The 15,771-nt window shown below is 39.4% G+C and overlaps 2 protein-coding genes across 4 annotated transcripts in view; one reads left to right on the forward strand and one right to left on the reverse strand.

Annotated features, from left to right (window-relative positions):
- Window positions 1-6,778, forward strand: part of PWD (chloroplastidic phosphoglucan, water dikinase (ATGWD3)) — a 157,132-nt gene extending 150,354 nt beyond the window's left edge. For 2 of the 3 annotated variants that reach the window (XM_086516600.1, XM_086516598.1), the window contains 8 exons: window positions 1,581-1,651; window positions 4,371-4,488; window positions 4,589-4,672; window positions 4,744-4,830; window positions 4,934-5,010; window positions 5,111-5,231; window positions 5,312-5,429; window positions 5,613-6,778. In XM_086516600.1, the coding sequence (XP_086372726.1) occupies window positions 1,581-1,651; window positions 4,371-4,488; window positions 4,589-4,672; window positions 4,744-4,830; window positions 4,934-5,010; window positions 5,111-5,231; window positions 5,312-5,429; window positions 5,613-6,517 (1,581 nt within the window). In that variant the 3' untranslated portion in view covers window positions 6,518-6,778. The remainder of the gene's footprint in view (window positions 1-1,580; window positions 1,652-4,370; window positions 4,489-4,588; window positions 4,673-4,743; window positions 4,831-4,933; window positions 5,011-5,110; window positions 5,232-5,311; window positions 5,430-5,612) is intronic. The other variant, XM_086516599.1, reaches the window with a different exon arrangement.
- Window positions 6,779-12,416: 5,638 nt separating this feature from the next.
- LOC147454768 (uncharacterized) lies at window positions 12,417-15,446 on the reverse strand. The gene is made up of 3 exons (XM_086517423.1): window positions 15,291-15,446; window positions 13,380-13,441; window positions 12,417-12,669 (listed from the first exon to the last, which is right to left on the reverse strand). Exons 1-3 carry the CDS (start codon window positions 15,376-15,378, stop codon window positions 12,541-12,543), a joined length of 279 nt encoding a protein of 92 aa, XP_086373549.1. The 5' UTR covers window positions 15,379-15,446; the 3' UTR covers window positions 12,417-12,540.
- Between the last annotated feature and the right edge of the window lie 325 nt (window positions 15,447-15,771).

The raw sequence follows: 15,771 nt of genomic DNA on the forward strand, positions 1-15,771 counted from the left end.
CTTCTCTTTTCTCCAAGGCGGAGTATGTGCAAAACACAAATGTAGTAGCAAAAACTTGAAAAACTCATGTCACCCATTGCTCTTGGCACGGAAAGCAACCTTCCTTTGTAGAACTGTTGCAAACACTTGCAGATTCCCAATGTCAGAGTCTCCTTCTCCTTCTAGCGTTGGCTTCTCATTGTTGCAATAGGGGGTGCTTGGCTGCTTCTATAGGCCTTGGAGGAATAATGGGGTTGGCTGGTGCTTTTCCCCCTTGTGTCGAGAATAGAGGTGGAGAGAGAGGATGGGTGGCGGCAGCTAGAGAGAGAGAGAGAGAGAGAGAGAGAGAGAGAGAGAGAGAGAGAGCTGCCTGCTTGCCCAATTATTAGTAGATTGGGCGCACCTCCCTTTTTCATGCTTTATTTTTAAGTAAGTGGCTGCCAAAAGTGTGAACCTGTTTAAAAACTGAAACAAAAACTTGTGAGTTGAAAATTGATGCTATATTGCACTTCCTAGGCGTTCCTAGATGCAACCACATGCACAAATGCAATGCAAACATAGGTTTCCTCGCGGGAAAGTATGTGGTTTTGCGGAAAGCACTTAAAAACATCCTACTTTTTCTCAAAGGCTTCTCAAAACCCATCTTTATTCTTGTGCTTGCATTTTTATGCGTAATCCTTTACCAAGTCCGGATTTCTTCCTAGACCAATGGAATATTCCCTATCCGATGCTCTCGTCACCCATCCAATGACGCATCGAGAATATCCATTCCCTGGTCCCTCCCACCGAACTTAGAGAACAACTTTTGCAAGATGCTTAATGTTACCCATCATATGACGCATCAGAGATGTCCGTTCCTGATGCTCTTTCTAGTTCGAGTAGGTCTACTTATCCTAACTTTAACAGTTCAAGTGTACACATTTAAATATCCTAGTTTCATTAAATAGAAATTACTCTGAAAATAAGAAAACGGTCCATTTAGCAATACATTGATAGCCGTTTCTTTAGAAGGTCTGCAAGGACGTTTTGATGCATTGCTCTTTTGTACGCACGAGAGTCGTTTGCTAGATGACCTTAAGAAACAAGGTGATGGTTATGCATTCACTTACGAGTTAGGGCATCTGGTTGTCAATGTAATTATTAGGTAACTACGCGACTTTGACTCTTTTCATGTATATTTTGAGTACCTAATCTATGTGTTTTATATGTTGCATGTGAGTTGTTGCTTCTCTCCAAATATTGCTTCTTTGGGTTGTTTCTGTGGAATATAACTTTTTGTACCTTGCGATTAATAAGCTAGCTTTGTCTCAAAATCACAGTGTTGAAGTTTCTTGCACTTTCAAGTGTCACTTGAGAAAATTCCATGATATGTGCTTGAAGAGACGATGAGAAATGCATGTATGTAATATGTGACCCTATTGTTTAAAGGTTTCATCCTTTGAAGATAATCTCTAAGCAAAAGTTTTTGATGGATTCTAAGTTTGTAGAACCAATTACCACTTGTAAAATTGTGTATCAAGATGTCTCTAATTTTATTATATGATGGTCAATCACTAAGATTAAATTTGTTTATTCTTAAACTCTAAATTGCTTTTGTGCAGAAACTAGGCAAAGCATTTGCTATTCCGGAGAATACAATTCGATGCTATACTGAGGCAGAAATTCGTGCAAGGTGATTGCTTTTCCTCTTTGTTTTCTTGGAATTCTTATTGTAGTATGGAGAAAGTTCTATTTGCCTAACACTAGTCTTGTAATGGGCCACAAAAGTGGTTGGAGCCACTAAAGTGGCTCATGCCTAGATTCTAGTATTTTAAGCGTAATTTTTGCATATGACATCAAAACTTCATGAAACTTCCTAAGCATCATGTTGGGATGTGTCTTAAGACTCTGGGAGTCATATTTGAGTCAAAAACGCTAAAAATATTCTTCTTCTTTTTTTAAAGAGCCTTTTTGTGTAAAATTGTAATTTACGACTTAACTTGGACGAGTAGTAAATGTTGTCCGTCTTTATGTAAGCAACATAGAAGTGTGATAGGCTCATTTACATGCCTATTGAGGTATTTTTCAAAGAAGTTTGAATGTTCAAAAAAAAAAGGTCTACCATTGAGGCAATTCAGTAAAATTATATGCATTTTACCGAATTAGTTCTTAGAGATGGCCATGCAAAGATCCTAGGTCAATTTGGCCTTGTAAAGAATTTGATATGATTACAAATAGATCCTTGGGATATTAACAGGGAATAGCACAACCTTGGGATGCTAACAATGTCATAGAGGGAGAGTAAAAAAATTCTGAAGCCACCGAGACATATGTATATCAAGATGGAATGTGAGAAAAGTGCAAGATGACCCATTGAAAGGTAGGAGCATAGTGCTACGAAATCCTTCCGTGCAGGGAGGAGAGGGGGGACCGAAGTGCGAGACCAATACCTCATAATCTATTGGTGACAATCTTCCTCATGGAAGGGACGACCACTGACTCTCTGGGGATCAACAGTTCTTAGAACAATTGACAAGATACACAGTTTTATAAATAGAGAAGAGAGGAAAAGTGCAATTTGATAGTAGGAGAAATTTTTTGAATTATAGAGTTGATGATTGCAATCAATCAATAGGTGCACTTTGCACAACAGAGCTCGAAGCTCCCTTGACCCACCTTTAAGCAAGCCCAGCTTGCATGCAACCAATCTCAATCGCAATTACAATCTCAGTCTTGCTCTCAATCTCGATCTCGATCACACTCAAAATCACTATCTCAATCACTGCTTCCCACTCGACAATTTACAATTTTCTAGATCCCTACATTGATGACGAATCAAATCCTCTTGCTCCTTATTTTTCTGTTGTATCCCTCCATGGTCGCAAGATCCAACGGCTGTGATACCAGCTTGCATGCAGCCAATCACAATCTCGATCTGGCTCTCAATTACCATCTCAATCACATGAGGGCTTCATGTTAATGAAGAGAAATAAGTAGAAGGAGAATGCTATTCAAAATACCAGAATTTAGATAATACTGAATTGCTGAATCTCTGAAATGCTATTCAAATACCAGAATTTAAAATAATACTGAATTGTTGAAGCATTGATAATGCGCACACACAATCTCCCTCATTACCTTTACCTTCAAAGTGCAGCAATATGATGTAGATGCAACTACTAGTTATTGGCCTATTCCTATGGTTAGTCACATCACTGTTAAAAGAGAAATAAAGAAGTGTCTTTTTGCTTACTTCATTTTTGTTAAAGATAGAGAGGTGAGTACTGAAAAAGTGTTGTGGAATTTAGATAATGGTCAACTAAGTTTTTTAAATCAGTATAAGGATTGTTTTACTGACACTCTTCCAGACGAATTAGGTATCTTCAGATAGACCCCATTGTCCCATGTCTAGAGTCCTGGGAGATTTCTTTTGATTAGCATAAGTAGCGACTCGATCACGAGCCGTTCTTATACTAATCCTTAGCCAATTCGAGCATTTCGTGCATGTCATACAAGAAATCACGAGCTTGGCGTTCCTTGACTTTCTCTAAGCCAGGCTCGAATCCATACATCAGCATGGATGGGCTAAGTCCAGTAGCAGAATGCTTGCTACTATTGTAGGCAAACTCCATCAGCTTTTATTAAACCCTAATCTGGTGGTTGCCACGTCACAACTTGTGACAGGTCGTCCCCAGATTTTCTACTTTGATCATGGCTAGATGTTGCTCCATGCCTCTCCTCTTATTAATGCTCTAGGTTTTTCTTCTACAAGTATGAATGCTTTTGTCAATGCCAAAGTAGGACCATATCTTGGAGCGTAACACGAATAGAAGATGGCAATCTGTAAGTAGCACGATGCTATACATTTGTGAATCGTCTCAGGCCAAGTGCAGAAAGTGTGCCGCAACATGGAGAGAATTTCATCTGAAGGTGAGGGTAAACTGGGTGATGGAGACGGGGATACCAGCACGTCCTTCTGTCCATCATCTATCAGATGTTGCACTTGCTGTAAGTGGAACCACGAAGGGGCATTCAAGGCTTTGCCTCGGATTGCTAGGAGGAGCATTGTGGAATTTCCAATAGCTTTTAGGGTTCCCTACCTCGGAACTTCAAGATGGATTGCAATAACCATTGTCTTTTTGGTGAAATCTCTTCCATAATTTTTCTTGTTCTCATTGCCCTTAAATAGCCAATCTCTCAATAGTTACCGGGTGTTATTGCCATAACGCCAGCGCTCGATGTACTTTTTCTTGGTGGGGTACCTCTAAAAAGCAATTTAATAAGCTATTTAGCTTGAATCCTCTTTTTTTTTTTGTGAAAGTTTCATCAAATCAATAAATTCAACGAAATATCTGGAGCAGAAGCTACTTTCATACTGAACATCTCTCCTTTGTTGAATTATGCTGTGCTAGTGTGGTTTTTCAGCTTTCCAAGCTCTGCAGCCTTCTCTTAAGAGCAGCACGGTCAGTTGCAGGTGAAGAGGGTTGGGATCCCCTTGTTCCAGGGATCGCAGTTGGAACCCTTGTGGAGGTGAGATATTGGCAGCTGCTCCACAAGTTTGATTGGCTTTATCGTTTTGCATTTAAACGTCAGTGATGAAAAAGAGAAGTTTTGTACACCAAAAATTCAGGTGGATAGAATCCTTCCTGGATCTTTACCTTCTTCTGCTGGACCAATTGTTCTGCTTGTTAAGGAAGCTGATGGTGATGAAGAGGTATGGCTTCTTGAAGAAGAATTTATTTGCTCATCATGCAGAGGAGTATTAAAATATACATCAATCTGTAGGTCAGGGCTTCAGGAGAGAATGTTACAGGGGTGATCCTCCTTCAAGAGCTTCCTCATCTCTCACATTTAGGTGTTCGAGCTAGGCAGGTAAGTTGCACATTCAGTTTAGCTCAATGTCGGTGTTATGGTCACTTAGAACCACGTGCCTTTTGAATGTGCTTGCTTACTTCTCAGAAAATTACTTGAACAGGAAAAGGTGGTGTTTGTGACTTGTGAGGATGAGGACAAAGTTGCAAGCCTTCGGCGTTTGGTTGGAAGCACTGTGAAGTACATAAACACTTGAGTTTCTCAAGTTTATGCAGCTCTTTGCATGTTTATTGGTTAATGTTTTTGCGTGCAATAGTAACAACATTGTTTTGTATAACAGGCTGGAAGCTAGCGCAGCTTGTGTACTTGTCCATGCACATCGGGAAGGGGATGATGACAACATAAGTGATCAAGCACGCGAAGTAAGCCCTGTCTCGCCGGCTGCAGTTAAGCAGAGCAAGGTGATGCTTGTCAATACTTGATATTCATCCAGTTTTTATATCTCTTTCACGTCTCACGAACTGAAATGCTTGTCGTCTAGTTTGTCCCAAGTCCTTCTGGATCCATCCTTGATCTTGCGGATGCAAAACTTGAGACTTCTGGAGCAAAAGCAGTTTCTTGTGGCCGGCTAGCTCAGCTTTCTCGGCAAACCAAGAATGGTGAGTAGTAATATTCCCGAACCTGTGACATTTTGAGGAATGGCCTGAGTTCTATTTTTATTTTGTGTGGGGGTGTGCATGCGTGTGTTTTTTCATAAAAATGTTTTTGGTGGGGGGTCTGTCATCAATAGCATCAAGCATCTGACACTCCATTGCAAGTGATTTGCATTGGCTCTATTGCAGTGTATAATGATCGCGGTATTCCTGCAGCATTCCATGTCCCAGAGGGTAAGGTTATACCGTTTGGAGCTATGGAAGCAGCTCTTCAGAGTAGCGGGGATGATGCAAAATTCACAGAGCTACTTAACAGGACAGAGACTGCACGTGTGGAAGAGGGCGAGCTGGACAGCATCTGTAAGCAATTGCAACAGTTAGTGGCAGCACAAAGGCCCCCAAGCTCCGTCATTGAGAAGATTGCTTCCACTATGCCATCCAATGCACGCCTTATTGTTCGCTCAAGCGCAAATGTGGAGGATCTTGCAGGGATGTCTGGTGCAGGACTCTATGACTCCATTCCGAATGTACGGGCTGCGGAACCAGAAAGTTTCGGGAGAGCAATAGCGCAAGTTTGGGCATCACTTTATACACGGCGAGCCATTCTAAGCAGAAGAGTTGCAGGCGTAGCCCAAAAGGATGCAGCAATGGCCGTCCTTGTACAAGAGCTGCTTTCTCCAGAGCTGTCATTTGTTCTCCACACAATGAGCCCTATAGATAGGGACGAGAAGGTTGTGGAAGCGGAGATTGCCTGTGGTTTAGGTGAAACCCTTGCATCCGGCACCCGAGGCAGTCCTTGGCGGATAGCAGGCAACAAGTTTGATGGCAGTGTTAAAGTGTTGGCATTTGCTAACTTCAGCGAGGAGTTGGTGGTGAAGAATGATGGCGAAGCAGATGGGAATATGAAGAGACAGATAGTGGACTACAGTAAAAGGCCTCTGTCAACAGATGCACAATATAGAAAGAAGCTTGGGGAGCAGCTGGCAACCATTGGGTTTCTGTTGGAGCAGAAGTTGGGAGCCCCTCAGGATGTGGAAGGCTGTTTAGTGGGGCAGAAGATCTACATTGTACAAGCGCGCCCTCAACCATTATAAGAGAAAGGGTTCTTGATTTTATGTTTCTTTCGTGAGTTTTGTCTGGTCACAAGGCACTACCACCATAGTTGAAAGGTTGATGAAAAGGGGGAGGGGGGAGGCATGCACATGGCTAGTTGAGCATGTAAATCACAGCTACATAGATGCTTATTGTATTTCGCTAGAAGAAAATATAGACAAAGAGACCCAATAGGCCTCAGCACATCTACACGAGATTATGTACATTGCAATCTTTATTTTAGCAGTGTTTTCATTGTGCTATTTCAAAACCATGTGCTAGCAAACACACTGGTATCTTTACAAATCAAACACGACGACCGTGGTTAAAGCCGTCCTACCCATTTCAAAAAAGAAAATCATGTAAAAGAGAGGGGAGGGCAAAATAAAGCCAATAGGTCCCATTTCAAAAAGAAAATCATGTAGAAGAGAGGAGAGGGGAAAATAAACCATAAAACTTGAAGATACTTGATCAATTGTGTATTAAATCTCCCTCTCTCCCTCTCTCTCTCTCTCTCTCTCTCGGAATAGCTTTAAGGTCTCTTGGGATAGCTTCCTACGACGTTAAAACTCTCTTCTTCTTCTTCTTCTTCTCTCCATCCCTCTCTCTCTCTCTCTCTCATATTTTACAAGGCTGTGAAACATATAGCTCCTTGTTGAATCATTATTTCAAACTTCAGACTTAAAAAGGCATTACAGTTGTATGTCATACATGTCTCGTATTTACAAGACTGAAACCATGTCTCGTTATTTGAAGCACAATTGCAAAACATAAGGTGTAATGAATAATTGTACATTCCAATATTGTTTTCTTAATATATCCCCATGTTGCAAGTGGAGAAAATTTTCATTAAAATTGAATGCCTTTCTCAAGCAAATTTTTGCATTTTTTTCAACTCGGGCAATGGTCCATGCTACCGAACACTAGTTTCTATTTCAAATTATATGTTCCTTGCCAATCTGTCAAATTATGTAAACACCTAAGGAATACATGGCAATACATTTTTTACACATGATAGCTTCACATGCTCTCGCACATTCTAGATATTGATGTATACTTTTCAACATGTAGAAGATGGTAGGTGCACAACTTACATGACCTGGTTAGTTTTATCCAAAAAGGAATGAGAATTGGTAGCTAAGGGATATCTTCAAACTTAGTGTGCTTACTTTACGAAGGTTTTATCCTAATTGCCTTTCCATAACATGTCTAAAATCAATGTTGACACCCGCTTACAAGTATCATCTAAACACTTGTATGAGTCAATACAATTGTCGGGAACAAGTAAGAAGGCTCGATTACATGTATGAACCAAAACATTGTCGCATTGGACCACTAAGCAGGCATGCATGTTGTACATGGTAGGAGCGTACATTCAATGTAGATCTCACAAATCCATGCATATCCACCTTTTGCACTTGAATTTACACCATGGTTCCACAAGGTGATCAGGAAATGGTGTTTGATATTTAACACTTTCTTGAAAACACATTTTGATTTGTGTCCAAGTTATGAAAATGAATATCTAAGGACATCTAGTAGATACAAAACAAAAGACATATGCTTTATAAATTCAAGCTTCATCTTGTAGAGAGTCGAAAAGTGTGTAACGGAAATATAGTTTTGTAATTTTATAGTAGTCTTGCTAGTATGCACATAAAGTTTACTACATAGACAAATGCATGGTACTTACATAACTTGTTTTGAAAACACTTAAACGATAAAGGTATACACTCTGAAAATAAAATATATAAGTCATGTTTGATCAGAGCTATGCCAACACTAAATGTGGCAAACAATACATGAGCCATGTGAGGTAGTCTCATATCATATATGAGTATGAAATTCATGAACAACGCTTGATGTTCCATAGAAAGTAGTTGTATATACTAATGAATTAAAAGGTTTCTATGAATTCCCAATGTTCTCCAATCTCCATACAAAATGATCCTTTTGGTGCTAGATATTGAGAACTAGTTATTGTATGTGTGTGTGTGTGACATACTTCACAATTAGATCGGTAGTATGTCCTTTGACAGGCAACAATATGATGAGTTGGTATGCGTGATGAGCGATGACCACATTGTTGTTGTTTGAACATGCCCTTGTTTTGATGACCTTGCACTTTGGTGATTGCACATTGTGATCAACCTCTCTCTAGCAAACGTCTGCTACATATCAATAATGCCTACCTTTTGCATGAGGCATTTCAGGAGATGATTCATGATGTTATTACCCCATTGGCCGCCCAAATGTGTCTTGATGTTGATATTGCTTGGTATCATTTCATCATGCCCGTGCAATGTGTGATTCAGGATTATGGCAAGCAATACATGCATCACTTACGTAGAGATATTGAGGATGCCAACTATGTTTATCAAAAGCTCTAACTTTTGGTTGATCCACGTCTATTGACTAAATGTGAATTGACAGCGCTTTGTCAAGCTCGTGTATGTATGAAACACAATGATAAGTGCAAGCTAGATAAATGGCAGACTTGCGCTCGGCAACGAACCTTTGTGGATAAGGGTCATGCGTCGAAACAATTTTTTAAGCACCTACACCATTCAAGGGTCTCTCAAACCATCGAGGGTTATTCTCTCGATTGGGCTTTTGGACAACTTCAAAACATGAGCTTAGTGATGCCATGGCTTCACACTTTGGGAATGTATTTTCTGTTGCTCCTCTGGCTTCTGTTGAAACTCATCATGCACTCCAAATTTTGTTATCTACAATGCATTCAATTCTCTCGCCACAGGATGCACAAGAAATGGAGGTTGATTTTATTGAAAATGCATTGCACTCATCGTTACTTGCTTTTGGCCAGTGGTGTTCGTGTTCCCCTGGTTGGGAAGGGATCAAAGTGGAATTTTTTATCTCCTTTTGCAAGCCCTAAAAAGAGCCTTTACTCTATATGATGAATGTTTCTTGGACTAAGCAGAACTTGCCATTATCTTCGAAAGAAGGCTTGCTGAAATTATTACCCAAAAAAGCGTTTTGTGGGCATTTCTCTCATTTGCGATCATATACAAAATAGTAGCTAAGATGATTATACATCGCATCAAGGAGCCTCTTCTTGGGGTATCCATTTGGCTCAATATGGCTTCATTCCTCATCGCCAAGTCATGGATAATTTGGCTAACGTCTTAATTGGAATGGAATATGCCAAATATACCCAACCAGATGTACTCGTGATGCAAGTAGATATTGAAAAGACCTTCAATATTGCACATTGGGATTTCGTTGCCGACGCAAAATGCAAGTCCTTGGATTCGGTCCTAAGTTAGTCAATGTTGTATGTCTCTTGTATGCTCATAGTACGTGTTCTGGCCTTCTTGATGGTGATCTGATTGACCCTTGGCCACTTAGATGCTCTGTCAGGCAAGGTTGCCCCCTTAGTGCCTTATTGTATGTCATTGCCACTCATCCCTTGTTGTTTCATTTGGATCATTTGACTTTGTTGGGTGGTCTTCACGGGCTGCAACTACCCTCTGGAAATGACTTGCTTGGGCAGGCTCATGTCTATGACTCGTTGTCATGAGTCATGACTCACAATAACAAGGATGACATGCGAGAGATTATGCATGCATTGGTATGTTTGGGCTTGTGGTAGGTCTTATGGTAAAAATCCAAACTCTTTCCTCTTAATGCACATGAATGCCACCATCTTTTGTGGCACGAGGATATTCTTGATCCGCATGTGGTTGTTGTCAGACGCTTCGAGTATCTTATTGGTTGGAAGTTAACCAATACTCAGCAAGTGGATTGGGTTATGCAACACCTGAATGTCAAATTGCAATATTGAAAATTGTTGACATGGCTATTACATCTTCGTATTGTCCAAATCATAATGATGGCCTATATTCATTTCTACTTGCCTCTATTGCATTGGCCTTGTCCTCCCCTCACATCGTTTATGTCTCATATTTTATCTCATTTATGGCGCACTAATTTGCGCAAGAAAGGGTTGCATTTATTATCAATCGAGAAACTTTGCACTTGGGGGCCTGAATATTTTGGACCTTCACCACCATGCTCTTGCGAGGAAGGCCATGTTATTATCGACTCTTACACAATAGTCTCAGTTACGGACATACATGATTGCCTCACTGTGCCAGCATGTTACCACATTCACCTTTGGTCACTGGAGACGTCCGTCTGGGAGATTGTGTTTGGCAAGATGGTCGGTCATATTCCTGGTTGCTCAGTTACCTCTAGTTTACTCTTTGCTTGGAAAGCCGTTATGGCTCATCTTTCATGGTATAGCAGACAAGAACCAAATGAAAATTTGCTACCCTTGGAAAGCATTCGCCAAAGTAGAACATTCTGTCTTACTCTTATTGACCGATCGCCACACCATGCATACTTCCTTTCTTGTCGTGGCATACACACAGTGGATGGTGTGGTTGACAATCTGGGAATGTGCTTCGTTTTTCTCATGCAGCTGCACACTTTGATTTGGGCCTGCATTATTGTCAAGATTTGGAGCGCGCTTGAGCACATGCTAGTAGCTGCGTTTCAGCCCATTCTACCATTGGTCAATGGATGTCATACATCGGTTTGGACTTTATGGGACATACCTTTTGTTTCCATTTCTGTCGGAAACATTTATGCTTCTCTCCTGCGTGAGCTTTGGCTGGCTAACCATTGTAATGCGCTATGGCATAAATGTGATCAATGGTGGAGAGAGACAGAATCATTTTCCTCTAAAGGAATGCCTATTTCTATGGTGTTGCTTGCTGGGAGTTCAACCTATTGGAACTCTCCTTAGTGCACGTCACATCAGTTGTTCTCATTGTGCAAGATGTTCATCCTATGATGAGACTATCAAACACCTCCTTTAGGATTGTCGCTTTACGATGGCTTTCCTTGACCACACATCATCCTCTATGCGCCTTCGCTTTTCCTTAGCAAATTTCCATAGATGGTTCTGGGATTTGCGGTCTTCCTCATATGGGTCAAATTTTGATCTCTATGGTCTTTGTGGCACCAATGCAATTTTTGCATATTCCATTAGCAGGATGCAAAACCCTTTCCTTCATTCAAGCTTTCAATTAGACAATCCTTACATTTTTCCCTTGATGTTGGGGACATATCCCCGGATATCCTTTAGCTCTCCTATGTATGCTTTTAGAGGCTTCACGTTACGGAACATTTCTATGTTCTTCCTTTTGTATTTGATTGTTCTGATGGGTTTTCCTCACTTTGACACTTGCAAATTAATCAAAAAGGTTTTTATTAAAAAAATACACGTGTGTGTGTGTGTGTGTGTGTGTGTGTGTGTGTGTGTGTGTGTGTGTGTGTGTGTGTGTGTGTGTGTGTGTGTGTGTGTGTGTGTGTGTGTGTGTGTGTGTGTGTGTGTGTGAGAGAGAGAGAGAGAGAGAGACTTGTATGGCCATGTAAAGGTATGCCACAAAGAAAATTCTACAAAGGTCTCAAGAAGATATCCATGCAACTTTCCATGTGGACAAGGACGAGTTTGGGATGGGATTATGCCTTCTTTCCGTGCAAGAGAAGACATGTCTAAGATGGGCTCATAGGCAACCGTAAGATTTTGATTACTAAAGTGTCGATCCTCTTCCATCCATTGTTGGTTATTGGCAATAAGGTAAGCGCGTTAGTACAACTAGTGGGCAATAAGTTAGCTAGGTTATATGACATGAGAGCCCAAATTCACAAACGAAAGATTTGAATCATTTTCCTCATACAAACGTAACCAAATAGCATAAATAGACTTATTTTTGCAAGCACACAAACTCAAATAGGGAATTGTTTTATATAAAATTTCTTACCTATTATGAATATAGTTTTGTACAGACTTAGTGAGACATGTTCTATTCATATCAATACATGGAGATAATCAAGTTAATACATGGATGGTAGGGCAATGCTATAGTCATCTAAACTAGATCGAATTGATGACCTCTCATTGCATGATCCTACACAAGGACACATTTTTTGCCTTACAATATTAGGAACAATTGAGCATCATGGTTCTACATTACCATATAATACTTTTCTCTTGTTAATTATGGTGGTCGGGGGGATGAAGCTTTGGTGGAGAGTAATCAATATGATATGATGACTCTTTCATATTGGTAGCCACATCTTCCTCCTCATGCCAGAACCTTTTTGAAAGTTTAAAGGATTTGCCCTATTAAGAAACAAAATTAAGTTCATAAACATCAAAGTGTTGTAACAATGCTTTTCTCTCCTATAAAAGGTTATTTTCTACTTCCTTTTACCATTCTTAAAATACATATTTTTGTGGCCAAGAAGTCTATACTCCCTTTTGTCCTTTAGTTTCTCCATTAAAAAAAATAATTCTAGCCAAGAAGTCTAGATGGGTTTTGCCTTTTATCTTCCAAAAAACAGAACATTATTTTACATTTCTTTGAAAAATGTGATTTTGGGGAGAATTTGTATACATAAAAGCTTTAGAAAGATAGGTCTATGGTTATGGAGTCTTGCAAGGCAGTCGATGTCTAGGGCATTTTATGTTGAGATACATTGCTTAAAAAAACGCATGCGTGATGTGGCAAAATCTACAAAATTGGATAATTGAGTGTTAAAAATTTCAAGTAATACTCAATTTACCTTATGATTTTCAACAAGAAGGTTTTCCAAACTTCATGTTTTTTTTAAAAGCATCATGAAAATAAACGAAAAATGAAAAAAAAAAGATTTTTGTTAGTTATAAACATGTCTTTCTTAAAGCTGCAAAGTATTTTACATTAAAGTCAAAAAGTGATGGCTTGTCTATGAGAACTTGCTGAAATTGAGAATCCTTAAGAGGGGTATGACAACACGATTTAACATTATCATAGCTATTGCACAAATTTTGTGTTTGAGCATTGATCTTACCATGGTTTGATCAGAAGGAGCTTGAGGAGATGGGTGTACGCTTACTCTTTTCTTCAGAAGATCTGGGTAAAGCAAGGAAAAAAGTTGTGTAAACACACTTTTGCCATTTTTACTTTATTTATTAAGGATAGATCAGATTGAAAGGAAAGAAAATATTCAATTAATTAGGTTGCACTATTTCTTTTTTATTTTTTTAAAATTCATTACTCATACTATGCTCAATTGTAGCTAAAACGAAAAGAAATAGAAGAAGCGTCTCTAAAAGTCGCAAAAGACAACATACATATACAGGTGTGTAGAGCAATATACAAACAGAGCAGTGTCGAGACATATACAAACACAACAACAAACCTAAACCTGAAACTTAAGACATACACATAAGCATAGATACACTACCTTATATGTACCTTTAAGGTATATCCATGATGCCCTATTTATCTAGTGGATTTTAATGGTAGAGAATAAAGTATAAAATTGTAGTCAAACCCAAAAGCTAAGAAATGCTATGGCCTACCCAAAGATTATGGAAGCTTATTAACTCTAGAAATGGTACTTATTAGGGTCCAAACGGAAAGACCAACATAAATAAAGAGCAAATTCTTTGACAATGGAAAACATGAGCACATGCTTTCTATACAATAACTAGACCCAACTCTCCTAGTAGTGAAAAAAATAAAGAAATGCATTTTGTTTTTTATTTCAGCCTTTTAATCCTTTATGCTCTATGCTTTCACTCCTCAATTTTTTTATCCCTATGAAGGGGCCATTTACAACCCAATATAAGAGTTTTAAAACAAATTTTGTTGATAAAAAAATAATGCACTCTTCAATGAAACCTCCCATTTGCGAACTAAAAAATTGGATTCAAAAATTTGTACGCCTTGCTCCGTAAGGGTTCACAGAGGCATGTTTTCAGATGCCAAAAAATCACATTAGTGTGAGAAACTCGGATAGTGTGACACATTCTAAACAACCTATATATATAAAGAAGACCCTCAAAGTTTGCTTGCACGACTATAATGTTCACCCAATGCAATAAAGTTCTAAAGTGATCTACATAAAGAAGAAGACATGATGAACCAATGCATATGAATGCTTTGTTTAAGTTAGAAGAGGAGCAAACCTAAAGCTAGTGATTAATCACTTGTACTACCTTTTCTAATGATCCTTTTTGGTTACATAACAAGAGGAGAAAACCTAAAGCTAGTGATTACTTCTAATGAACCTTCCTAATGATCCTTTTTGGTTACATAAACAAATAGTAAAATTTCTTAAGGCCATTGTCTCCAAGCGCATGAATGAATAAATTCATTCCTATTTCCATGTCTTTGAAAACATGCATACTAAGACTATGTTGCCAAATTTCCTCTCAAACAATTTGCACATACATGCAAGCATACTTAGTTGGATCAGAAGAAGAGCATGTAAAGGACATTGATGCATGCCATAAACTAGAGTCAAGTCCATAAACCTTGACTAATTAGACATGAAAGCATACTTAATTTGAAGTTTTATGCAATGCATTTTAAAGCCAACCTAACCCCTAGTTAACAAACGATAATCCTCTTCTATTTTTGCCTTTATAAACTCAATGTGAATTGTGAGAGAGGGGGGGGAGGGGGGATGATGATGATAACCAAGGAAAAAGGAGAGAGGCAAAGAGATGAGCAATCACGGTGGAAAGGAGGGGGGTAGACTTCAACAATTCTTGATTGATTGCAGGAGATTTTCTATGTGTGCAATCAAGCGAGCAAGGGTGTGTCTTGTACGAGTGAGCTAGAATGTGGGTAGTAAAATTAATAGAACGAGAATTTGTGTATGTATGTGCCCCCATAGATATAATGCTCTAGTAGTTAAAGAGACAAAGGTTTCTGAGAGCTTAATAGAGAAAACTCTACCACAAGTCATTACCATTTGCATGGGGAGTTTCATAAGATGCAAGCGTCCAAATTGGTATGCACAAAAGGATAAGAGTTGCAAAGAAAACGGTGGGAGACATTGTTGTGTGTACAATGTAGCAACTTTCTTCCTTCTTCTAAGTGATCTTTAGGCCCCCTCCCTTCTCAAGGTCTAAAACAACACTACAAGTAACCACCCACTTCCTCCTTTTAAACTCCAAAGAGCCTCTTTGAGTGTACTTACTTTTTTCCTACATGGGGAATCTTGACCAACCTTTTTTAAGGTCTTAAAAAATAATACCATGTAGCAAGACTTGATCTTGAACCACTAAAAGCTACTCATTCCACATTAAGTGGAATGAGTAGCCATGAGTGGATTCTTTCTTCTTGACCAAAAGTGTGGCATCATGTTTTCTCCCTCCCTCCCCCCCCCCCTCCCTCCCCGCGCTAAAGTTTATCTTCCCCCCCCCCCCCCCCCCCCCCCCCCCCCCACT

The sequence above is a fragment of the Adiantum capillus-veneris genome, chromosome 7, assembly GCF_014529385.1.
Source record: "Adiantum capillus-veneris isolate H3 chromosome 7, ASM1452938v2, whole genome shotgun sequence".
Classification (NCBI taxonomy): domain Eukaryota; kingdom Viridiplantae; phylum Streptophyta; class Polypodiopsida; order Polypodiales; family Pteridaceae; genus Adiantum; species Adiantum capillus-veneris.

Coding starts and splice junctions, on each gene's coding strand:
- LOC147454768 (XM_086517423.1), bottom strand. CDS start 15,378: ATGTCTCCCACCGTTTTCTTTGCAACTCTTATCCTTTTGTGCATACCA. Junction 13,442..15,290: donor TGAAACTCCCCATGCAAATG/GTAATGACTTGT, acceptor TGCTTTACCCAG/ATCTTCTGAAGAAAAGAGTA. Junction 12,670..13,379: donor CTCCTTCTGATCAAACCATG/GTAAGATCAATG, acceptor GTTTCTTAATAG/GGCAAATCCTTTAAACTTTC.